Source organism: Alosa pseudoharengus, unplaced genomic scaffold (genome assembly GCF_046254945.1).
Source record: "Alosa pseudoharengus isolate Yale_2024_CS ecotype anadromous, Long Island Sound unplaced genomic scaffold, YU_APseudo_1.1 YU_APseudo_1.1_scf_21, whole genome shotgun sequence".
Classification (NCBI taxonomy): domain Eukaryota; kingdom Metazoa; phylum Chordata; class Actinopteri; order Clupeiformes; family Clupeidae; genus Alosa; species Alosa pseudoharengus.
The window spans coordinates 6771307-6798838 of record NW_027468674.1 but is presented as its reverse complement, the minus strand read 5'-3'; the positions used below and the strand labels follow the sequence as shown (position 1 = coordinate 6798838).

Here is a 27532-nt window from a genome sequence, read left to right as displayed (position 1 = left end):
AGGGTGGATGAATGAATGAATGAACAGTTTATTATGGTAAACCATAAGCTTAAATGCAAGGTAAACTACTGTATATAGGCAAGTACATCACAACAACTTATATCTTAGACATGCCAGATAAACAAAGAATGCATCAAATGTAAAATAAATGAAAACAAACCGCAAAAAAAGGTGAGAAAGATAAATATTGTGTGTGTGTGTGTGTATGTGTACTGTATGCTTGTGTGTGTGTGTATGTGTATGCTTATGTGTGTATGTGTGTGTGTTTGTAAGTGCTTGCGTGCATGTGTGTGTGCCTGTGTGTTTGTGTGTGTGTGAGTGCTTGCATGTGTGTGTGTGCCTGTGCGCATGTACGTGTGTGTGTGCCTGCATGTTTGTGTGTGAGTGTGTGTGGACCTCATTTTTACCCTGGGTCTAAAAATACCCTAAAAGTCAGCCTGAAGACGAATGAGGTGCTTCACCCCATGAGGAACACCATCCGCGTCACAGCTACAGTGCTGTGGAAACGTTTTAGCCATGCGTCTTAAACACATTTATCTCCTTTTGCATGCGTCTTAAACACATCTCCTTTAGCATGCGTCTTGAACACATTTATCTCCTTTTGCATGTGTCTTAAACACATCTCGTTTAGCATGCGTCTTAAACACATTTATCTCCTTTTGCATGTGTCTTAAACACATTTATCTCCTTTTGCATGCGTCTAAAACACATTTATCTCCTTTTGCATGCGTCTTAAACACATTTATCTCCTTTTGCATTAGCCATGCGTCTAAAACACATTTATCTCCTTTTGCATTAGCCATGTGTCTTAAACATGTTTATCTCCTTTTGCATGCGTCTTAAACACATGTATCTCCTTTTGCATTAGCCATGTATCTTAAACACATTTATCTCCTTTTGCATTAGCCATGTGTCTTAAACACATTTATATATCTCCTTTTGCATTAGCCATGTATCTTAAACACATTTATGTCCTTTTGCATTAGCCATGCGTCTTAAACACGTTTATACATTTATCTCCTTTTGCATTAGCCATGCGTCTTAAACACGTTTATACATTTATCTCCTTTTGCATTAGCCATGCGTCTTAAACACGTTTATACATTTATCTCCTTTTGCATTAGCCATGCGTCTTTAAAACGTTTATACATTTCTCTCCTTTTGCATTAGCCATACATCTTAAACACATTTATCTCCTTTTGCATTAGCCATGTATATTAAACACATTTATACATTTATCTCCTTTTGCATTAGCCATGCGTCTTAAACACATTTATACATTTATCTCCTTTTGCATTAGCCATGCGTCTTAAACACATTTATATATCTCCTTTTGCATTAGCCATGCGTCTTAAACACGTTTATCTCCTTTTGCATTAGCCATGTATATTAAACACATTTATACATTTATCTCCTTTTGCATTAGCCATGCGTCTTTAACACATTTATACGTCTCCTTTTGCATTAGCCATGTGTCTTGTATGCACTGTGTATGCCGTTCACTGATAAGTAAATATGAAGAGATTGGTTCCAAAACGCTATATCCACTATTTTAATGGATTTTCTTAAATATTTTTTTCTACATTTTGTTTTCATTTAATTTTGCATTTCTATATTTTAATTTCAGTAGAGCTGTAATTGGGTACTGTTATTAGGTTTATCTATACTTAATCAAAACAACACAACTGCAATTTGATTGATATTACCTGAAATATACAATTAAAAAGCCTGACTTTTGGCACAATACTGTCAACAGGACAAGCAGGATAGCTTAGGTGACATCCTCACAGGGAAAGCTCTAGATAAAACATCTCTTTGTACATGACCCTCGATGGAAGAGGTTTGGTGTTTTCCCTGCAGGAGCCTATCTGTGTGTGATGGTAGTCTGCACAAGGTGTCTCCAATACTTGCCTTGTGTGTATGTGTGTGTGTGCATTATGAGGAGCCACCTACAGTAGGAAATAATTCTTACACACACTATCATAATCTTGCATATACACCACTATACTCGTACACACTCACTATTATACTCCTTTATGTATGTATGAGTGGGTATAGTAGTGTTTGTGAGAGAGTATAGAAGTGTTTGTGAGAGAGTTTAGTAGTGTATGTGAGAGAGTATAGTAGTCTATGTGAGAGAGTAGGCCTATAGTAGTGTTTGTGAGAGAGTTTAGTAGCGTGTGTGAGAGAGTATAGCCAGTGCTTGTAGCGCCGCTAGTAACTAGCTACAATTCTCAGTAGCTTGGCGGTAACGTCACTATTTCCTGAATCAAGTAACTTTTCAGTAGCTTAACTCTTCCATTGATCAAGTAGCGTGTTAACAACCTCAGAAGCTATTTTATATGGCTTAACACAGTGGAGAAGCAGTTTGTAGTCTAGGAAATAAATTATATTATCCACAACACAAGCACTCAAGCTTTTTTCCATCAATTGAGCCTGCTCCTATCTGTGATTGGGTGTAGAGATGAAGCCTAGCCTGGTGTATCTATAGGGATGAAGCCTAGCCTGGCGTATCTATAGGGATGAAGCCTAGCCTGGCGTATCTATAGGGATGAAGCCTAGCCTGGTATATATATAGGGATGAAGCCTAGCTTGGGAAACCAAGAGCTCATTGCTCTGGCTAATCATTTTGGACACTCTCCAACTGAAACTGATTTCCACAACCAGGCCAATCCAAACCACGTACCACTTATCACGCTTGAGGCACTTTTGTACACAACAAATGGCTGTGCTCATGTCGGTATGGAACAATATGTATTTTTTTTTTCAAAACGAATACATAACTGTCTTTAAAACCTTGACTCAGAAAGAGGGCATGTGAAAATGGCATCACTTGCACCCTGATTTCTGTTTGCACGTATTAAATATTCTAATCAAAGTTATTTGTGTGGTCTTGTTCTTTCTTTGGGTTCAGTCATCTGTAGCGACTAAAGATGTGTTTGTAGTACTTCTGAAAGGATTCTATAAAAGGAATGTGACCGGAATGTGCCAACTTACAATTCAGTAATGTATCAGCTTAAGTTTAATTTAACCACTGGTCATGCCTTGGAAACACAAAATGTGCTGATAATTGGTCCGATGTAAAGCCCATTCTTATCTGTGTTTGATTTAGCATGTCTGTAGTATGACATTCTCTTCCATCTGGTTGATTTAGCATGTCTGTGGTATGAAACCCATTCTACACGCTGGGTCTCAGGCTGTGTTTACATGTGATCCCGTACAGGGTCTTGGCTCTGAATTAAAGACACAGACCAGAGGAAGCCACCATGAACAGGGCAAAGCATGCAGGAGTCCAAGCTGTATGGGATAGGCGGAGGAATCTACTGCACTCCAGACCACAAGGTGGCAGCACTGTGGCAACCAAGTATTATGTAATCACCACTTACTGACACTGTACAAATCACTGTAACTTTCCACCAAAGATGTACTTGTTTATTTGTTTTGAATAATTACAACAACATAGCACAATAACAAGAGGTACCTGGGGTAAAACATAATCTAATAATTTATAATGTCATTTTATTGTAATTTTTAATGCCACTATCCCTGATTCCTGGGAATGCATTATGATTTGTCAGTAAGATCACACCGAAATGAAAACAGACACTAAATCATCCATGGAAAATTGAAAACCCACTGGTTAGTGATCAGACATTATGTTGTGAATGTACTGATCAACACTAATGATCTGAAAGGTACTGACAGAGGAACACCAGTGAAAAGTTAGACCTGCATCATGATTGGACTCAGGGGCGCAACTACTACTATTTGCTGAGGGGTATGCAATAACAACATTGGCGAAAAAAAACAAAAATATGACACAAACAACTAAAGATAAAAAAAGGCCAATAGTGTATTTTGATGAAGTTTTGATAATTGGTGCAGTCGTCACTTTAAGGGTCTAGACGGTTATCATAACGTCCTTTTGCCAGCTCTTGCTCACAAAGGATAAGGCTGATCCAACTCTAGCCTTGTTTGTTTGCGCCACATTGACAACACAATATTAAGTTAATACAAGCAGCTTTCATTGTTAGGATGGAAACATGTAATGAGTTGTTGCTGGCTTGACATTTCTATTTGCAATTAAAAGTGCATTATGAGCCTGGTAGCGACTTAGCTATCTGAATGGAATGGGCTACGTTTCAATCGGCATCTATAGGCTATGCTTCATGGAAATACTTAGCTTAAGGAAAACTAATTATTGAAGACTCATCAACTCAATTCTTCAGAAGCAAAGTAATCTTTATCTTGGCCATGTTACAAACCAGTGAGTACAGGCAATGTTAAAGAGCCCTCTCACCAACCTGAGCTTATAAATGGTGAGACAGTGGGAACTTGATAACTCTGTCACCTATTGTAGCCTCATCTTTCTTTAATTCCTAATTTCCTTTTAAACATTTCTTATTAAATAGGAGATGGCAACAATGTCAAGCCAGCTGGTGCCTCTGCCTTAGTTTTTTATGCATGCTCAAGATGCGTTCCAAATTACTAGGCCTGGTGTAGTAACTCAAGGTAGAGCTGCATGAAGATTGTGAAAACCCAAAGATATTAATTATTCTTGCATGTTTGATCGATAACTCATTTTGGAAGGTTTTGATGCACAATCGAAATAAAAACTATAAATAGATGCTGCGTTGTTTGGTTATTCTACTAAGTGTGAGATCCGGGGCTGGTGCTTGCCATTAGAGCTAGATAACCTTGAACGTTAACATGAATAGGCCTAGGCCTATTTGTAAGCCTCCATGGTAAACCAGAGTTATTGCATTAGTTATGTTTTCCAGATTCTTGTCAGTTATTGTAGCCTACATGCTACCTTAGCCTATATTTTCTAGTTGCCAGCGCAGCAACATTGATTTTGCTTATTTAACTGCTGTCCCTTGACATGCCATCTCCTTTTTCCTCTTTCTTCTATTTTTAGCCCCGACAGCTTTTTTGTTTTCTCCATCTTTTTCCATAGAACACGGCGACTCGTCTGTTTACTCAGGCCCCCCCCCGCTCCCCCCCCCGCTCCCTCTTCTACTGTATGTCAAAATTCTATGATGAAATGTTATGAGGGTGCCTACTCTAGCCTGTTAGACCTCTAAAATGCTATATAACATTGAGGAAATACAGAAATGATTATTTAGAATCGCACAACAGCAGCTACATATAGAAAATACCAACAAAAAGATTGTTTTTTTAATTAATTAATTTTTTACCATCGCTTTGGCACCCCCATGGTGCTGCACCCCTATGCACCGCATATAGTGCATACCCACTTTTTGCGCCACTGATTGGACTTGATTCATATGAGTCATGTTAGACCTGCATCATGATTGGACTTGATTCATATGAGTCGTGTTAGACCTGCATCATGATTGGACTTGATTCATGTGAGTCATGTTAGACCTGCATCATGATTGGACTTGATTCATGTGAGTCATGTTAGACCTGCATCATGATTGGACTTGATTCATATGAGATGGCCTTGTATCAGCCATATATAATTTTCTTTAACACAGAAAAAATGGTCAGAATAAACTGAAGACCACAATGAACTGAGAAAATTAAAAGTTCACAACAAAACATATTATCACTGCTCTTACTATCATACAAACACCCAACTGTCCTGAGATAATGTATGATGCTTAATAGCTGTACTGCTCTCTCTCTCTCTCCCTCCTTCTCCCCCCCCCCCCTCTCTCAGACAGACACACAAACACACACACACTTTCCTGGTGCTGACATACTTGAGCACAGGGTGAGAGGGGCGCCCCCTGCAGGTGGTCACAGGTGCAGCTCTCCATAAAGGTGAGGGTCCAGTTCTTCCAGCAGGGCCAGCGTGATGCTGCAGGGTGGTTTCTCTCTTCTTGAGCACCATGTCCACTAGGCAGCTCACCTGGTCCACACACACACACACACTTTAACACACACACATACACACACACACACACTCTCTCTCTCTCTATCTCTCCCTCTCTCAGACACACAGGTGCACACACAAACACAAACACACACACTCTCAGAGTAACACACACTGCTTTCTCGGCGCTGACACACTGCACGATTCATAGTGGGTGAGAGGGGCGCCCCCTGCAGGTGCTCACAGGTGCAGCTCTCCATGCAGGTGGGGGTCCAGTGCTCACAGGTGCAGCTCTCCATGCAGGTGGGGGTCCAGTTCCTCCAGCAGGGCCAGCGTGATGCTGCAGGCTGTATCTCCCTTCCTGTGCACCATGTCCACCAGGCAGCTCACCTGGTCCTGCAGCACCTGGCTCCTCTGCAGGACCTCTTCAGCCTCCCTGCTGCTCAGCACAGGAGGCCTGTGGGCCTGGAGACGGTCCAGCATGCTCCTCAGGACACCTCTGGACACTCCACTGATGAGGCCGGGCCGCACCTGGAACAGCCGCTCTGGACACAACAGAGAGTGTGAGTGAGTTAGACCACCTGAGGAACCATCTGTGTGTGTGTGTGTGTGTGTGTGTGTCAATGCCTATGATTGTGTGTACCCTGTGATGATCGAGTCACAATTGTATAAGTATAAGTATATATACTCTTTTGATCCCGTGAGGGAAATTTGGTCTCTGCATTTATCCCAATCCGTGAATTAGTGAAACATACACAGCACACAGTGAAAACACAGTGAGTGTGTGTGTGTGTCTGTGTGTGTGTGTGTGTGTGTGTGTGTGTGTGTGTGTGTGTGTGTGTGTGTGTCTGTGTGTATGTTAGTGTGCTCCTCCAATAAACTGACATTTTCAGTAGAGCTGCAGTGTATGTGTATGTGTGTGTGTGTGTGTGTGTTAGTATGCTCCTCCAATAAACTGACATTTTCACTGGAGCTGCAGTGTGTGTCTAGGTTTGTGTGTGTGTGTGTGTGTGTGTATGTGTGTGTGTGTGTGTGTGTGTGAGTACCTGTGTTTGTCCCCTGGCTGCTGCCCTGTCCTGGGCTCCTGCTGGGCTTGCAGTAGTCACGTCTGCGGATCTTGACTGTCCAGATGGGCTCTTTGTGCTGAGAGCTGATGACCTCCATATCAAAGCCCTCCTCTGGCTGCTCCATGTACACTTCAAAGAACCTACTAGTGGAAGGTGGCCACAGGTTTATATTCGTAGGCTGGATCTCCGATGGACACGATGTCCTCACACGAAAGGTGTCCTTCAGCCAAAGTGGGATTAAGGCGCTGGGTTTGTCGATCCACACCCCCCTCTTCTCCTCCTTCTTGTGGATGGCCTGGATGTGAGCTGTGTCGTCTGGCACCAGGTAGGTGTGGAGTTCCAGGGGAGCGGTGCAGGTGCAGAAGAGCAGCAGCTCACAGTGGACTTTGGGAGAAAACAGATCCCTCAGGTAATACACCAGCCCTAACAGAGAGAAGGAGGGGTGGAGAAGCCTGGCATGGTGTCGGGTCAGCTCACACTCCTCCACACACACTCCACTCTCCCGCCCATGCAGGACCCTCACAGCATCACGCACAGACGCCTTAGAACCCCCCAAACAGAGGAAATGTGGCAGGTGGATCTCCTCCAGCTCTCCTGAGATGAGCCTGATGTCCATCAGAGGACCAGCCTGTCTGGACTGCATGTGGGCCAGCTCTTCAGTAAAGACATGCCAGTCTGTGAAGCGGTACTGCAGGGTGACTGGACCAGCACACGTCCAGCGCAGACCAGACTCTGGGCACTCATAGCTCCCTGCAGGAGAGCTCAGGCTGTAGGTGGAGTCACTCTCGTCTGTGGAGACTTCAGGCTCTAACAGGACCCAGTGGCTGGAGTCTGGAACTTCAGCACAGGATTCACAGTTCCTCTGTGGGGCATCATTGTGGTGATCCTGCCTTTAGGACACACACACACACACACACACAAATAGTTTGAACTAAGAAAAAGCAGCACAATGACACATTTTTCCCTCAAAACACTGGTCAGGTCATGGTGTTCAGAAGGAATTGTGATCTTTCATCAGTTGATGATAGTAAAGGCCAGATTCACCAGACACTCCTTCCATTTCATCTCTAATACACACACACACACACACACACACAGTGGTGGAATGTAACGAAGTACAAATACTTCGTTACTGTACTTAAGTAAATATTCCACGTATTTGTACTTTACTTAAGTAGAATTTATAGTGCATACTTTTGACTTTTACTTCGTTACATTTTACAGCAATTATCTGTACTTTTACTCCGCTACATTTCTACAACACCATCGTTCCTTTTTACGATACATTTTATGATCAGATTTTTTTTCTCTCTGACAAACACGTTTGTTTTACCAGGGGGCGGGGTTGCTACCACAGATTCTGGAGCGCTACGTGCCCAGCTTCTAAATCTTTGAAACATAAGCTTATAGTCTAGACCAGGCAAAGCGTGAGCTTGTAGCCATCTGCATTCGGTAGGCTATATTCACCAGACCCATGGCTACACTGGACATGCAACTGTGTTCTGTGCCTTTCTCTGTCTGTTATCTGCAGCGTTAGGGCCTCCTCTCCGATGAGATTGCTATCCGCGGATCAGCGAAGTTACAGGCTATGCCCATGCTTCTGTCACACGTCTGATCATTTGCGCCACAAATGAATGGTAGACTATTATAGAACCGCTGGCAGAAAAAAACGTAGCATTTTCCAGATTAGGAAATATTTCTTAATTGTGTGTGATCAAATAAAGAGGCATAGCCTACAATTGAGGGGGGGGTAGAAATGTGAGCGCTCATTCAATGTCTATGTGCGTCTGCGCAAGTGAAACTGAACCTAATCATAAAGACACCTTTCTCAGCAACTTTTCTGTTCAATCAGCAGAATTGGCATTACAATCCACCCGACGTTTCCCTGGTCTACCCCGTTAAACTTCAGGCTCTCGTGTTTTGCTGAATGATATACTCAGCAGATCACCCTAGTAGAAAACCAGAATTACAGTCTCTAGAATTGTAGGTCAGAATGTAAACTGGGCCACAGATGGTAAGCACAATTGCATTAGCTTAAAACTATCTAGTCGAATATAGCCTAACCTAAAACTAGCTTAGGCCTAATTAAAATGCCACAGCCCATACTATTTTTTCTTTTAGAATATAGATATTAAGATAATAAATCATTATGCAAATACTTTTACTTTTAATACTTAAAGTACATTTAAAAGCAGGTACTTTTTTACTTTTACTTAAGTAGGGTTGTCATTGTGGTACTTTTACTTTTACTAAAGTAAATATTTCTCTGTGTATTTGTACTTTTACTTAAGTACTGAGATTCAGTACTTCCTCCACCACTGCACACACACACACACACACACACACACACACACACACACACACACACACACACACACACAGACAAACTCGTCTTTTTTGAAGCAGTGGTCACTGCAACAAAATGAAGAGGAAACGCTGCGGAAGAAAGTTAATGTTTTTACTAGGGCTGTCAATCGATTAAAACAATGTATCTAATTAATTACATACTCTGTGATTAATTAATCTAAATTAATCACATATATGATTTTTGCTGTGAAAGTATTTTAAATATTTAAATTCAAATGAATCATTTAATAATCAGCATTAGTGACATTAAAGTTCAAAAACCCTTTTATTATTATTTTAATAATGGCCACAATAATCTATGATATGACCTAATTTGCTGAGGAAATAAATTCAAAAGTGCTTCGGGAAGAAGTTTTTTTTTTTTATCACATACAAGGTATTTCAGGCCACAGATATAACCTACAGTAGGGGACACAATGAAAATAAAGTATCACTCCCCTAAATGTCAACACTATTTCTTTGCAATGATGTGCGACTTTAGAGTTGATGAACTCCGGTGATATACAAATTCTTTGCTGCAGACATTGCAGAGGATTTTATTTTAATCAACACTTTATTTTTATCAACACCATCAAGCCGTTTTTGAAAAGTAAATGTTCCAATCAATGATCTAGGCAGCACATTTTCTTCTCTCTCCTTCATTTTACAGTCTAATGGTTACTGACTACAACGGCTCGGGGTCAAAGGTCATACGGAATAGATTAATCTGCGTTATTTTTTTTAATCAGTTATTTTTTCTCAAATGAATGAATCGAAATTAATCAGTTATTTTGACAGCCCTAGTTTTACGATAAATTGGCTACATCAACACAATAGTAATATGGATAACACTTTACTTGACAGTATTGACATAATATGACATGACACTGTCATGAACACATGACACTGTCATGACACATGAACCCTAACCTTAACCCTAATCCTATCTTCTAAACCTAATCCCAACCATAACCCTAACCCTAATCCTAATTCTAACTGTAATCCTAACCCTAATTTGTTATGACAAAAACCGAATGTCACTTACTAACAGAAGCGTTATGTCATTAACGTTTATGACTTGTTTATGACACGTTCATGACAGTGTCATGTCACTCTTATGTGGATACTGTCCAGTAAAGTGTAACCGTAATATGAAGAGTGAAACTGGACCGGTCATAATAACCTCTGACTAGTTTTACTGATTGTTTAATTGCAATGTGAGCGGCAGGTAGCAGGGGAGGATACGTCGGCAGAATCGTTAAGGCAACCACAACTACATTGAGCGTCTGCCTTAATTCGGATAGCGTGCCAGCATTCATTTTGGAACTACACACACACACACACACACACACACACACACACACACAAAACTCTTTGCTTACAGTGCCACAAAAAGTGTGTGCGTGTGAGTAAGTGAGTGAAAGAGAGAGAAAAAGAGTGCACCATTGTCCACCTGACTCACATGTTATTGTCCAGAGAGAGCAGCTGTGCTCCTGGGTCCTGCTGGACTTTGTCTCTGAGGTGCAGCTCTGCAGCATCTGAGTGGGAGCTGCTAGCAGAGGCTGCTGCTGCTGCTGGACTCTCCTTGTAGAAGATACGATTAGCCACTCTAGAAGACAAATGATTACTAATGTGTTAACAATCACATTAGTTTTTCCAGTTTGCACACTATAACACACACACACACACACACACACACACACCAGTGCTTCCTCAAGGATACTGAAATTGGTCTGCTTCTCTTCCCAGCTAATGGACAGGATTTATTGCAGGTATCATTGGTGGCAGAACTCCTAGGCTCTTAAATGCTGTAGGTGGCCAGATCCCTGCACCATATACAGTAGAAGTGTTGGCAGAATAACTGCGTTGTAATCCAGTAGCTCTGTCTTTTCAAGTTGGGGGATTCAAAGACTCTTTTGTGAAGTTTTGCACAGCAGATAAAATGTCTACCCTTGAGGTAAAATGGTCCATGTTCTCAAGATGTTCACTGTCAATTGTTACTGTTGGTGGGGATGCAGAGGAGTGGAGTATAAGCTGTGTTGTTGCGTAATGTGCTGATTCACTAGGTCCAACCAGGTTTGGTAGACACTAATTACATTAACAATAGCGACGGCTACAAGACAGCTGGCTTCACCGGAAATAAATGAGCTGTGTGTTCCGTGCAAATGGTCCATTCATCACACATTCATCACATTCTTTCTCTCTCTCACACACATACACACACATACATAAACACACACGGTTTCTTCCATAATGCCTTTCATCATCATTTATTCATCACCACATATCATATCATACACATATCATACCTGAAAAGTGCGAAACACACACACACAAACACACACACAGACACACACAGACACACACACACACACACACACACACACACACACACACACACAAACAGACACACACGCGCACACACATCATGCTGTGACTCAATGATGAGATACAAATGCAGGGTGCCTGGGCCCAGCCGTGGTGCGAGTGGCTGGGGCACCTGCACCGTACGCCGGCGACCCAGGTTTGATTCCCGCACCGTGTCCTTTCCGTATCCCACCCCAACTCTCTCTCCCACTAGCTTCCTGTCATTCTCCACTATCCTATCAGATTAAAGGCATAAAAAGCCCCAAAAAATATATTTGAAAAAAAAAACAAAAAAAACAAACGCAGGGTGCCCAAAAAACACAACGCTTCCTCCTTTACATCAAAAGGTATCCTTGAAGGCGCTGACACACCAACCCGATTATTGCCCGGACAGTCGGTGAGTCAAGTCTCGTCAGTCGGAGGAGCCGTCGGCGTTCATTTTGGCCGATTTGGGATCAGCACCATGTCTCAGCAAAGCTCTTGTGTACAACCACCTGTTCTCAAAGGCTCTAGACCCATAGATGGTTGATAATCTATCCCAACATATTTTTGCTAGAACTAGACTACCACAAAGTTGCTGAATGTATGTTATTTCAGGTTTGATTGCAACAATATACACGTTTAACCAAAGTCCTTAGCTGCTACCTAGTTGGCGAACATCACTAACCATTCTCATTCACTTTCCGTTTACAGTACTAACGTTAGCTAGCTTGCTGGCTAGCTTGATTAACGGGCAAAAAATAAATTATTCATTCCGTGTCCGAAAGAGTGTTTCATTGGCATCACACACAAGCAATGACTATAAAATAGTACACAATATATATTTATATTTTCTTCTTGCTTAATCAGAGAAGTCCGAAACTAGTGCCATTTTGTTCCATTGGCGAATCCTTTTATGATTCATCTTGGTAACTCTTGGTATCTCGCGCACGCGCAACCTGTAGCGCTGCCCGCTGTTATGGAGATGTATTACGCGTTGCGCACGCGCAGAACGTAAGCTCAAGTTGGCGTGTGTTCGGAGGCACTTTTTTGACCGACTCGGGGAAACGGGAGCCAACTGATCAGCCGACTGCCTTTTCTGCCTATGGTCGGCCGTCAGGTTGGTGTGTCAGAGCCCTAACAAACAAAAACACACACACACACACACACACACACACACACACACAATACACCTAACTAACACACCTAACAGATCTGTGTGACACTTATCACAGACACTGATCACACAACACAATCCTTCCTTCACTTTCCGTAACACACACACACACACACTGTAGTGAACTACAGCACTACCACACTCATCAGTGGGTTCTCCTCCCACACACAGATCTGTTGTTGCGTGTTCAGACTCACAGTAGTATCTCCAGTTTGCAGTGGGGATTCTTGAGGAGCTCTGAGAGATGCTGAACTCTTGCATCATGAAGCTCATTGTAACACAGGTTCAGCACCTTCAAACTGCAGGAGTTTGATCTTGCAGCTGATGCTATCGCAGCACAGCTCTTCTCTGTGAGGGAACAACGCTCCAGCCTGGAGAAACATAACACATGATTACATATCTGATTATTATACTCACATACTGTACCTCTAAGTATACAACACACACACACACACACACACACACACACACACACACACACACACACATACACACATACACAAATACACACACACACACACACAGACACACACACACACACACACACATAGAAAGAGACACACACTGTAGTGAACTACTCCCCCTACACACAGATATGTTGTGTGTTCAGACTCACACTAGTTTCTCCAGTTTGCAGTGGGGATTCTTGAGGAGCTCTGAGAGATGCTGAACTCCTGCATCATGAAGCTCATTGTAACTCAGTTCCAGCTCCTTCAAACTGCAGCAGTTTGATGTGGCAGCTGACGCTATCGCAGCACAGCTCTTCTCTGTGAGGGAACAACCAATCAGCCTGGAGAAACATAACACATGATGACATGAAAACTACATTGACACACTGTACCTCTAACTATACAACACACACACACAAACACACACACACGAAGACACAAACACCCACACACACACACACACACACACACACACACACACATACACACACACACACAAAACACACTCAGTATGTTTTCATGCACAGTTTAACCGAGCTGAAACACGAGAGCCACCTATGCAGAAGCGTTTTCAGACAGAATTGTGCGATCATTGGTCCAAGCTGTCAAGGCGGAAAGTTCCCTCCCACGTCTATCAACTTTTGGTTTACAACAAGTTTGTAGGGATTGATTAGTAACAATAAATTAGTAGATAGACCAAGAAAAGATCTTTAAATGCTTTAATTATCATGAATTATTATACGGCTTTTCACAATGCAGGTAGAATGCTCCATTGACTTGAATGGGATTTCCCAAAGTTCTACCGGTCAGTATTTTCGCCTAAGGACTTCTAAATAATGACCGCTGTCAATGGCAACGGATCTCATTCAAAAGTGAAGGCAGATGGTTGATCAGCTGTATTCTAAAGAACGTTTGCAGTTAACCAAATATTTCTTTATTAGGGCAGGGCAGGCATATTTCTAAACCAGTCTGCTAAAGTCTGCTAAAGTCTGTAGTGAAGTCTGTGTAGGGTTTTCCATCCGCTGTTTATTTTGCGAGCTAATAGCCGCTTCATTCCTTCATTGAACGTTAACCTTAATGCATAGCCAAGCCTTATGTCGTAGCCAAATAGCCTAAATTAAATTGAAACAATGCCTTCTAGTAGGCCTACTCATGGACTGATACTGTAGCTCTATTGGGAAGGACACGGCTCCATTTCTTTTTACGAGACACCCTGCTCACAAGAGCCATCTGGTGGTTGTTTGGGTTGTTGCAGCGTCGTTGCAGCGTCACTGGGGAAATACAAATTAAAGTCGCGTGATCGCGCATGAGGTCACGTGCGAATCACGCGTGAAGCCGGCCAATTTGAAGTAATGCCCACTATAGCATTCATTCCTGCAGGCCTGTGGCCATGCATGCGCCCTTCAAATAGCATCTGAATTTGCGCCACTGACTTTAGACCAGGAGGTTCCTGGTCTGTGGCGGAATTGTTTTCTGAAACTGCAAAATATCAACAGGGAAAGTTTGCGCCGGAACACGCTCCCTCTTTTCGCTGAACCACCCCCGTGGGTGCAATTGAATTCCCTAATTTACGGACATGTAATATGCGCTGACTGCATAATGGGAAAGACAAAAGCGCGAGTATACAAAGTCAATTGAGCTGGAGTGCAAGATAGAGCCAATGGAGTATGACTGAACAAATGAAAAAGATTTTAGATCAATAGTGGCAACATATTGGGCAATTTGTCTGCAACCCACAGCGGACCGCCAGAGAACCGATGAGCAAAATGCCAGCGGACCACCAGCTATGCCCCCAATGGACCGACAGTAGTCCGCCAGCCTCTTGCTATCTGGGTAGCTTACTAACCAAGCTAAAAAGGTTGAAGACTGAGGTGTCCAAGTTACGCAAGCTGTTTCAGTCCGATAGCCGCCTATACATGCACAGCTAACTCAAACTACTTTCGTATTATCTAAGTGTGTTAGTCCCACCGAAACAGCTTTTTCCCTCCGATTTCAGCCAAGCTTACATGTTTACAAGCATTTCAAAACTTTGGTTTGGGTTGGACTAATACAATAATTAGGTTTTTCCGAGTGTCGTGTAAACGTACTGACGGTCTCCCCTTACTGATTTCATCATTAATTCAGTAAATCTAATACATTCATCAACAGGTAGGTGTCTCCCTAACAAACAAACACAAACACAGGTTTGGTTGGTGTAGGTTCTCCCTACACACCGATCTGTTGTTGTGTGTTCAGACTCACACTAGTGTCTCCAGTTTGCAGTGGGGATTCTTGAGGAGCTCTGAGAGATGCTTAACTCCTGCATCATAAAGTTTATTGTTTCTCATGTTCAGCTTCTTCAAACTTGATCTGGAGTTTGATCTGGAAGCTGACGCTATCGCAGCACAGCTCTTCTCTGTGAGGGAACACTTCATCAACCTGGAGTAACATAACACATGATAACATATCTGATTATTGAGACAGACAGAGAGAGAGAGAGAGTACAAAACACAATTTGAATTTAAAACATATCGAAAAATTAACAAAAGATGAATATTACAAATATTGGCTAGACAAAATTTTTAAATCCAACAAATTGAACTATTATCAAAAAATAAAAACAAATTATGAATTGGAACCATATTTAACAAATATCAAAGATTATAAAAAAAGGAAACTTCTAACTTCCTTCAGAATTAGTGAGCACACTCTGAAAGGGGTAAGTGTGGGGGAAGTTGAGAGGGGTAGGCACAGACAGACATGGAAACCAAGAGATGACAGGCTATGTCTACAATGCCACAAAGGAGTAGTAGAAGATGAGTTACACTTCCTCACTGAGTGTAAAAGTTACACCCTGGTTAGGAGAAAATTCTTTGACCACATTGGCAAGATTGCTCCCCAATTCCCCATGCTTCCCTATGAGGACAAGCTCCCGTATTTGTTGGGAGGGCACAATTGTGCGACAATAGCAGTAGAATTCCTGACAGAGTGTCAAAGATTGATAAAGTGAGTCCTTTTCCTTCCTACATTTCACTGTATTATTTTGCCTAATTAGTATACATTTTAATATATAAATGTGTTAGCATTATTATATTTTTTTATTATTTAAATCTGTACAACTATACTATAATATGTGTAAGCTTTGGCAACACAATGTTTTTTTTGTCATGGCAATAAAGCTAATTTGAATTGAATTGCAATTCAGCATTGGAGCCTGATGGGGTTAACGTGGCCCTGATCAAGTGCTCAGAAGAGAAGCTTGTTTGTGCTACTGAAACATTTAAGTGTAGAGACCAAGGCTCAGGTTGATACAATGTTGCTCAGAGAAATCACATTCGTGCAGATTTTATGGGAATTCTAAAATGCCTTTGTTTTTCAGCAGCTGAGGGGTGCTTCAGGAGGTTAAAGCTCCATGCAGTTATTGACGCAGGTTTGCCTGCATTTTGCCTCACAGTCCCCTTGCAGCATCTAATTGGCAATTGGGTTGGTGCCACCCACTTGTCAGATTGCTAGTCTTCAAGTGTCTGTAGTGTAGTCTGCTGGCCCATGGATTGCTGCGTTTGACGCAGCGTTTGATGCCGGCCTAGCTAGTCTAATTGGCTAATCACACTCACCTGGTGAAGGTGTGTGGGTATTTAAGGGGTTGTTCTCTCTCTTGATTTGGGGCACTTTTCTGTTAGGCACATTATGTTGCAGGCACCTCTGGGTTATCTCTCTCCCACTGGGTTATCTCACCGCTGGGTTATCTCACCGCTGGGTTATCTCTCTCCCACTGGCACTTTCTTTCTATCTTGGAACATCATACTGACTTTGGCACATACGCACCCACATGAACACACTTGCATACACACTTTTACTTTCCCCTCGACATCTTTTGGTAATGGTTATTTATTGCTTTTGTTACTTTTGAATAAATACTTTATTGGTTAAAGTTATCTCTGTTGTCCCGACTCCCTCTTTATGTTGCGGCTTAGAGCCAGGTCGTAACGTCAATTGCGACTGTGCCGCAAACCCAACTGCCCCACGGGTACAATAAAGTTATCTACTACTAGTACTACTACTGAATTGAGAGAGAGAGAGAGAGAGAGAATTTCCTCCACACACTGCATTTCATCATCATATACTCATCAGAAGTATCACTGACATACACACATACTCATCATACTTCACCAATCAGAGTGCCACACACATACATACACTTCATTCATCACAGATTAACACACAAAAACACATACAGTACCCTCCAGAATTATTGGCACCTTTGGTAAAGTTGACTAAAAACAGGTATAAAAAATAATCGTTTGGTGATTTATTGAACTCGCACAATGAAAACAACGAGGAAAAATTCACCCTTGAAGGGAAGCAAATTTATTCTGAGAAAAAGGAAAATCTCATAAAGAAATAAATATTTTTAACGAAAACACGTTGCTCACAATTATTGACACCCCTAGAAAAATCTTATATACAAAACCTAACAGAGGCATTTTCCTATCTAATTTCAACTTATTTAAGTTAATCGGAGTGTCTGTGAACTTTCAGAAGTAGTTCATGACTTTCTTTTTTACTAAGGTATGAAAATAAAGTGACACAGAGGCTAAATCCTCTAGTAATTTTTCAACATCGGAAAGACAAGAGAATACACTAAATTTAAATAAAAAGAAAGTGTAAGTCAGGGAATGTCTATAAAACTAGGTACTTTGTTGAAAATGCCTATTTACAGTTAAAACAATGATTAAAAGGTTCTAATCAACTGGAAATGTGACAAACATGCTTGGACAAAGGCCCATGGTTATCTTGCCCCCACATAGAGTACGGAGGATGGTAAAATAGGGAAAAAAAGAAAAAAAGAACTACTATTAGAGAGTTACAGAAAAAGGTATCATTTTGGGGTCACCAAGTCCCCCCAAAATAAAATTCAAAAGTGACCTCACTGCTAATAGATTATTTAGAGGGCATGCCAGGTAAAAGCTGGTCCAGTCATTTAATTACCAATCTAAGGAGCAGGAGTTACTGAATGGTACAGTGACTTTGTCTGGAAGTGTGGTCTATTGTCAGATTAAATGAAATTGGCTAGAAACACTTTAGGTGTGTCTGGCGTACATAGAAGTATGACTATACTGAAAAGATGAGAATTATGGTGGAGGGACTGTGCTATTGTGGGGCTGATTTTTATTTCCAAAGGCCTTTGGAAACTAATTAAGGTGCATGGTATAATGAACACCAAGAAAAACCTGAACATTTTCAAAGGAAATCTGTCAATCTCTGCCAAGACACTAAAAGTGGGTCATGATTGGATCATTCATCAGGTCTATGAACCAAAACAAATGTCCAAATCAAAACAAATATGGTTTATGGAACACAAAATCAAGCTTCTGTCATTGCCATCCCCTGATCTAAACTCGATAGAAATACAGTGGGGTGAGTCAAGTAGGGGAATGCACAAGTGTGGACCTAGGAATCTGGACGATCTGGGGGAGATTTTGTAAGAAAGAACGGTCTTAAATTCCTTGCTTTGTATTCTCCAACTTTATGGGGTGCCATAGGAGAATATTACAAGCTATTTTATTGGCAAAAGGATGCTTAAGGTATTACAAGCAGGGGTGCCAATAATTGTGAGCGACGTGTTTTTGTTAAAAATATTTATTTCTTTATGAGATTTGCATTTTTCTCAAAATAAATTTGCTTCCCTTCAAGGTTGGATTTTTCCTCATTTGGATTTTTGTCATTGTGAGATTGCAACAAATCACCAACAGATTATTTTTATACAGGATTTTAGAGGTGCCAATAATTCTGGACGGTACTGTACTGTATATAAACACACACACACACCATCACACTGTGACTCAATCATCAAAATGTATCACAGATATATAGTGCATGTCTCTATTGATGTAACACACACACACACACACACACACACACACACACACACACACACACACACACACACAGTAGTGAACTTTTCCCTAAGAACCCCCTCCACCCACACTCATCAGTGGGCCCCCACACACACAGATATGCTGTTGTGTGTTCAGACTCACATTAGATTCTCCAGTTTGCAGTGGGGATTCTTGAGAAGCTCTGAGACATGCTGGACTCCTGCATCATGAAGCTCATTGTTACTCAGGTCCAGCTCCTTCAAACTCCACGAGTTTGATCTGGCAGCTGACGCTATCGCAGCACAGCTCTTCTCTGTGAGGGAACAATATCTCAGCCTAGAGAAACATAAAACACATATCTGATTATTGAACTTCACATACTGTAACTCTAATTATCACCCGGAGAGAAGAAATACTCTTTTCTGATTGGCTGGTGGGGTGGCTTTTAATTCTGAATAACGGGACACCTATGAAGTAGATCTGGTAAAAAAAAGTTTAATCGGCGTTCCATATCAATGCTTATGAATGGTAACTATAACAACGATAGTAGGACGACGGTTGAGCCTGGAGGCAGGCTTCGCAACAATGGAATCAACTGTAAACAAGCTAATTGTCCATGCTATCGCTGTTATAGGGCCAACGAAAGTTGTACAACAAGCTGAACTAGTGAGCTTCTTTTTAAACGAAACCACGTGTTTCCTTTGCTTTACAGTGGCAACCGGGTGATAAGCGGGATAACGGCCTTCGAGGTGTGTCCAGTTATACGGAATTAATGGACTCGGGCGGAGGCCCGCTGCGCGTCGGGGAGTTCTTTGCCCCTCGCCCTCGTCCATTAATTCCGTATAATAGGACACCTCAGCGGCCGTTATCCCTTACCTATACAACACTATAGGGCTGGGACAGTATGATTTTTTTCTTACCATCACATTACCACAGTTTTGCGGTATACAACGCTTGACCCCCTCCCCAAACTTCTTATTGTGAGTTATGGATTATGAATTATGTACCCAATCAGACTTCACACAGTAACTTCAAAGATCACTGGACCAAATGCTTCAGACGTGTAAGAAATAATCCATCCAATCCAATAAACCATCACAACTTTAGCACTGTTACATTTACAACTGTACTGCACTTTTTAATTAACTTTTTAATTTTAACCTTTTTAAGGTTGTAACAAACATATTTTTTAATTCTGTTTCAACTTTTAAGAACTGTTTTCATTAGGGCTGTCAAAATAACTGATTAATTTCGATTAATTAATTTGAGAAGAAATAACTGATTAAAAAAAATTGCGTAGATTAATCGATTCCATATGACCTTTCTAGTTAGCCGTATAGCCGTTCTAGTCAGTAACCATTAGATTGTAAAATGAAGGAGAAAGAAGAAAATGTGCTGCCTAGATCATTGATTAGAACATTTACTTTTAAAAAACAGCCTGATGGTGTTGATAAACATAAAGTGTTGATTAAAATAAAGTCCTCTGTAGTGTCTGCAGCAAGGAATTTGCATATCACCGAAGTTCGTCAACTCTAAAGTCGCACATCAATGCAAAGACATTGTTGACATTGAGGGGAGTGTTAGTTTATTTTCATTGTGTCCCCTAGGTTATATCTGTGGCCTGAAATGCCTTGTATGTGTAAAAAAAACTTCCTCCCGAAGTACTTTTGAATTTATTTCCTCAGCATATTAGGTCATATCATAGATTATTATGGCCATTATTTGAACAGTGAAAATAATAATAAAAGAGTTTTTGAACTTTAATGTCACTAATGCTGATTATTCAATGGTTCATTTGAATTTAAATATTTAAAATACTTACACAGCAAAAATTATATATGCGATTCATTTAGATTAATTAATCACAGAGTATGTAATTAATTCGATTAATTTTTTTAATCGATTGGCAGCCCTAGTTTTCAGACATGTCCTCCGCACTATATGCAAATCTTTGTCAAATAGATGTCCGGCCCTTCGGGTGATTCAGATATGATGCTTACATGCTGATATTATGTGTGAACGACACCCACACACATGAACAGAATCTCTGCGTGGTTGAACAGGTTAAACGTGGTTGAACAAGCATATGAACAGAATCTCTGCATGTTCTTCGCTTCGTTCAGATATAAGCTCTATACATAATGTCAGTCCGAAATTCTACCGCCTATGTTCGGAGTTCCAAATGTCGGGATATGTTGTTCAGATATATAGCCCAACATCTTGAAATGCACAGAACATGCAGACTTACAGTACACCTATGTCTGAAAGTAGCTAATGAGTAGACATGTGACGACTCCTTTCTGGCCAAATTTTACAGCTTTCAAGTCTTGTATTATTAAGTCTTTTGTCTTTCAAGTCTATCAAGTTTGAACTGAGAAAATAGAGAATTGTTATACCGACTATACCGGCTCTCCCCTACTCTCACAAAGTAGGCTAAACACAAATAGAATGTTATTACAAATGGTATGTGTCATGAAACATTGCGCTCCCCAACACACAGAAGGTTGAGTTTGCTCATAATCTTTTGATGATGAGTTTTGAAGTTTTATTGGAAAACCTTGAATCCTTGGATTGATTTTTGTTATGATGATGATGGTGGCGAGCTCAAACCTGGGGAAAGTGTCACATGACCTCGGTATTAAGGTAACCGTCTCAGCCCTATACAACACACACACACACACATCCACACACAGCATTTCATCATCATATACTCATCAGACACACACACACACACACACACACACACACACACACACACTCACACAGTAGTGAACTACTCCCTACGATTCACCTCCACCACTCAGTGGGTTGTCCCCACACACACAGATCTGTTGTTGTGTGTTCAGACTCACTCTAGTTTCTCCAGTTTGCAGTCGGGATTCTTGAGAAGCTCTGAGAGATGCTGAACTCCTGCACCATTAAGCTCATTCTCACTCAGGTACAGCTCCTTCAAACTGCAGGATTTTGATCTGGCAGCTGACGCTATCACAGCACAGCTCTTCTCTGTGAGGGAACAATATCTCAGCCTGGGGAAACATAATATATGATAACATATCTGATTATTACATTCAGAAATGATGCCCGGGTGCACCAAAAACACAACCCTTCCTTCACATCAAAAGGTTCACACACACACACATACACGCACACACACACACACACACTGTAGTGAACTACTCCCTATGAACCCCCTCCGTAAACAATCATCAGTGGGTTCTCCCCCCACACACAGATCTGCAGATGAGCCTCTGCAATCCCCGCCTGTACTGTCGGCCTTCTATTTAAATGTCACCTTTTGCGCAGGTGCGGAAAAGGTGACATCCTGAAATATTGACACTGACTTCCTGAAATATTACTTAAAAGTTATTACATGTGTGTCTGTGAAATGTAAGTTTATTTCCTTTTCCTGCCTTTATCTGTTATAATGTTTATCGATAAAATGTTTGCTAAGTTAATCCACTTGCGGCAACATTCAATTCTTTCACACAAACTTGCATCAGAGACATACGTCACAGCCCACTTGGAGGTGCAAACAATCGGATTTTTGGTTATTTAACCATCAGTTAACTTCAAAACAGGCATTTTACTTTGCATAGACATCATAGGAGTGATTAACGTCACAAAAAAATCTAGACTAGAGTAACTCAACATTTGACACCTCCGATATGTTCAGTGTTCTAATAGCCCGTTATCGTTATCAAATTGATAGCCAAGGAGCCAGAAGTGAACACGCATGTATGGCTATACAAACTGTGCCTTCATTATACAACAAAACACGAGAAAATACTTGTATAACCCTTGAGCCAGCTCCTTACTATGTGATGTCAATGGCTATACAGCGTTTGTTTGCACCTTCAACAGCATGGCGTCCCAAAAACGCCCACAAATACCCGTATGCTTGTGTGAAAGAATTGTTTGACGCAACTGACTTCCTGCACTGAAATGTTAATTCCTTTCTGTTAAATATACCTGTGATGGTATTAATTTATGTAATACAACATGTGTAGCCTAACGTGATGCTTTGTGTTATTAAGTATAAGTATTAAGTAAGTATATATACTCTTTTGATCCCGTGAGGGGAATTTGGTCTCTGCATTTATCCCAATCCGTGAATTAGTGAAACACACTCAGCACACAGTGAACACACAGTGAGGTGAATCCCGGTGCAGTGAGCTGCCTGCTACAACAGCGGTGCTCGGGGAGCAGTGAGGGGTTAGATGCCTTGCTCAAGGGCACTTCAGCCGGGGTTTAGTAGGCCAGGACTGCCCCCTAATCATTATCAGAAATGTTATCATTTATATTCTCTTTGATATACATAATTTGCCGTACAGCGATCCATCATTGGGTTTTTGTTTTCTTCTTTATTATCTGCAATTATCTCCGTTTACAACCTGTTCAACTTCTCACTGTCCATCAAAATCTTCAGGAAACCACAATAACTCTACTCCTGTCTGGGGCTCATGTCTGACCTACACACACCATTACGTCTGCCACAACCATATATTAGCGCAAGATCCACAGCAGTTTTTGCAGATCTGTTGTGTGTTACCATAGTTTCTCCAGTTTGCAGTGGGGATTCTTGAGGAGCTCTGAGAGATGCTGAACTCCTGCATCACAAAGCTCATTCTGATTCAGTTTCAGTTCTTTCAAACTGCAGGATTTTGATCTGGCAGCTGACGCGATCGCAGCACAGCTCTTCTCTGTGAGGTAACAATCAACCATCCTGGAGAAACATAACACATGATGATATATCTGATTATGACATATATAAATATATATATATACAGTTGTGTGAAGTAGTGTTTAGTCCAATCCCATGATTTCTTATTTTTTGTATGTTTGTCACACCTAAATGTTTTAGATCATCAAACAAATTTAAATATAAGACAAAGATAACACAAGTAAACACAAAATTCAGTTATTAAATTAAGGTTTTTTATTATTAAGGGGGAAAAAATCCAAACCTACATGGCCCTGTATGAAAAAGTGTTTGCCCCCCCTGTTAAAACATAACTTAACTGTGGTGTATCGCCTGAGTTCAATTTCTTTAGCCACACCCAGGCCTGATTACTGTCACACCTTTTCTCAATCAAGAAATCACTTAAATAGGATCTGCCTGACAAAGTGAAGTAGACGGCATTTCGCATGATTAGGGTCGAGGGGAGGGATGGCGGCATCTGGAAGAAAAGGAGCGTAGACGTTTGTCTGTTGATCGTGAGCTTCAGGCGGTTGGCAACAACTGGACTATGAATGGTCAGCGGTCAGGAAGTGACGGATCAGGAAGTGAGGACGGGGAGATGGATGTTGGACACAGGAGTTTGGAAGAGTGGAAAGTAGTAAATAGGAAACGGAAAACCAAAGATAGAGACGAATCAGATAATAGTGACATTGATAAGGGAATAAAAACGGTGAAAAGGAGTTAAGATGAGTTCAAGGTGTTTATCAAATTGTTACAAGAGGGGACTACTTTTGACGAGTGGAGTCCAATCCAACTAACCAAAATTCTGCATAAAGATATTGGGGAGGTAAGGAGCACTAAAAAATTGAGGAATGGTTCTTTACTGGTAATATGTAAAAGTGATGAACAACAACAGAAAGCAATAAAGAAAAATAAACTAAATGGACAGTGAGTGAATGTTCAATGGATTATGACAAAAAGTTTGTTAGGGGTGTAATCTCAGGGATTCCTCTAAGTGAGTAAGTGGATTCAGTGAAAGAAGGAATAAAGAATGTTAAAGTAAGGGAAGCAAAGCGACTTAAAACAAGAAGGAATGGAAATATATGTGACAGTCTATCAATAATGTTAACTTTTGAGGAAGCTAAACTCCCAGGAGTGTTTATTGGTTACATGAGCTATGATGTCAAGGTTTACATTCCTCCACCACTGCGGTGTTTTAAATGCCAAAGATATGGGCATGTACAGTAGCGGCGATATGCAAGGGCAAACAAAGATGTAGCAAATGTAGTGGTGAATATGAATAAGTGTGAAGAGGGGGCAAAACTAAAATGCTGTAATTGTGGAGGAGAACATAGCACAGTATATGGTGGATGTGAGGCTAACAAAAGAATGCAGGAGGTACAGCGAATTAAAGTAGTCCAAGGTGTTTCCTATGCACAGGCAACTAAGAAAGTCCCAAGAGGTGTGCCGGTAGAAACAATAAAGGATGGGACTAAAGGTGTAAGGGAATGTGTAAAGTGTGATAAATTAAAAGAAGATACATTGATTGTGAGTAAAGGTGATTGTGTGCTCTTCATGGCTGAGATAATCAATTGCTCAGCACTGACTAGTAGTAGAACTGAAAGAATTAAAATAATTGTTAAGTCAGCCGAAAAATACCTGGATACCTTGGGAAAGAGACATTTTTAATGTTGAAGCACAATAATCACAGGCATGGGGTGGAGCTGCATAATAGTTCTAATTATACTTCAGTGAAATGCTAGGAGTTTAATTGCAAACGGCCAAGAATTCAAGAAATATGTTGAAAGTTTACAAGAGAAACCTAATATTATTTGCATACAAGAGACCTGGCTAGTGCCTGTTGATTCTGTAATAAAGGGGTATGACTCTATAAGAAGGGATAGGGAAATGGAGGAGGAGGAGTTGTATTTTTTATTCAAAGGGGACTTCAGTATAGAGAGATAAAGAGGGGGAATGACTACAGTACATTGCTACAGTCGTATGGACAAATGAAGATAATGTGACAATTATATACGTTTATAACCCATGCAGACAAGTGGAGATAAGGCAACTGGAGGATATTTGGAAGGATTTGACAGGGAGAATTATCTGGTGTGGGGATTTTAATGCACTTAGTACATTATGGGGAGAGAGGGATGATGGGAATGGAAATGTAGTGGAAGAATTTATGGAAGAGAGAGAATTAGTATGTTTGAATGGATCTGGTACCAGAATGTGGCAAGGGGTACAGAGTCGGCAATAGATCTAACTATTGTCACAAAAACTATTGCAGATAAATGTGATTGGGAGGTACATGTAGTGAGGGAAAGCACAGTAGGAAGTGATCACTATCCTATTAAAATTCAGATAGGAGTGGAATTAAGAAATGAACATGACGTAAGAGAAGAGAGATGGATTTTAGGAAAAGCAGATTGGGGTAAGTATAGAGAAGTTATTGATGAATTGATACTGTCTATTGATAAATACAGGATATTGAGAAATTGTGTAATGAAATTGGCAGTGTAATAATTGTTGCAGCAGGAGTATCAATTCCAAAAACTAAGCCTAAGACATTAAATTAAATAGTGCCATGGTGGTCTACAGAACGTACTACTGTGCTAACCTCTAGCACATTTCCAACAGCGTTCAAAACGGCCCGGGTAACACCGTTACTTAAGAAAACTTCTCTCAACCCTGCCCTGTCTCACTCCTGCCTTTCCTATACAAAGGCATTGAACGAGCAGTCTCCAAACAGATCTCTGACTTCCTTTCCTACGGCTCTGCTGTCTGTAAAAGAAGCCTTAAAGGAAGCCAGGGCGACCGCTCGGTCATCAGTACTCATTCTGCTTGACTTATCGGCTGCCTTTGACACAGTTAATCACAGCATCCTTCTCTCTATACTCTCTAACATGGGAATCTCCGGTTCTGCTCTCTCCTGGTTTGAATCCTACCTCACAGGACGCTCGTTTAACGTAGCATGGCTTGGACAGCTATCTGCACCTCACCATCTCACCACAGGGGTCCCCCAGGGCTCAGTGCTGGGCCCCCTTATCTTTGCTATCTACACCACCTCCTTGGGACAGATTATCCGTTCGCATGGCTTTTCATACCACTGCTATGCAGACGACACACAGCTCTATCTGTCCTTTCCACCTGATGACCCCTTGGTTTCAGCACGGATCTCAGATTGCCTCTTAGACATAGCTACATGCATGGAGGCACACCACCTCCACCTGAACCTCTCAAAAACTGAACTGCTGGTCCTCCCAGCTAAACCTACCATACACCACGACATCAACATCAAATTTGACTCCCTGTCTGTTTCACCTACCAGGACTGCAAGAAATCTAGGAGTTGTTTTCGACAACCAACTAACCGGTGGTGCCGTTTCACACTCTACAACATACGGAAAATCAGGACTTACTTGACTCAAGATGCTACCCAACTCCTGGTTCAGGCAATAGTCATCTCACTACTTGACTACTGCAACACCCTCCTGACAGGTGTCCCAGCCTGCACAGTGAAACCCCTTCAGATGATTCAGAACGTGGCGGCGTGTCTGGTCTACAACCAACCCAAAAGGGCACGTGTTACCCCGCTGCTCATCCAGCTACACTGGCTACCTATGGCGGCCAGCATCAAATTCAAGGCTCTAACGCTTGCCTACAAAGTAGTCTCTGATTGTGCTCCCACCTACTTGAATGCCCTCATACAGACATACGCTACCTCCAGACCGTTGCGCTCGTCAGACGAATGACGTCTAGCTCTA

General features: G+C 41.3%; 2 protein-coding genes across 2 annotated transcripts; both read right to left on the bottom strand.

The window, feature by feature from the left end:
* Positions 1-5017: 5017 nt before the first annotated feature.
* On the bottom strand, positions 5018-13047 carry LOC143137509 (NACHT, LRR and PYD domains-containing protein 1 homolog). The gene is made up of 4 exons (XM_076297759.1): positions 12976-13047; positions 10718-10864; positions 6889-7799; positions 5018-6387 (listed from the first exon to the last, which is right to left on the bottom strand). Coding segments are annotated over exons 2-4 (1179 nt in total). The 5' UTR covers positions 10720-10864; positions 12976-13047; the 3' UTR covers positions 5018-6121.
* Positions 13048-13371: 324 nt separating this feature from the next.
* LOC143138695 (ribonuclease inhibitor-like) lies at positions 13372-23774 on the bottom strand (the record flags this gene model as incomplete). Its single annotated transcript, XM_076299113.1, has 5 exons — positions 13372-13568; positions 15469-15645; positions 19248-19421; positions 21938-22111; positions 23635-23774. Coding segments are annotated over 5 exons (843 nt in total), but the record flags the coding sequence as incomplete, so codon positions are not given.
* Positions 23775-27532: the final 3758 nt, after the last annotated feature.

Coding starts and splice junctions, on each gene's coding strand:
- LOC143137509 (XM_076297759.1), bottom strand. Junction 6,388..6,888: donor CAGCCAGGGGACAAACACAG/GTACTCACACAC, acceptor TGTTGTGTCCAG/AGCGGCTGTTCCAGGTGCGG.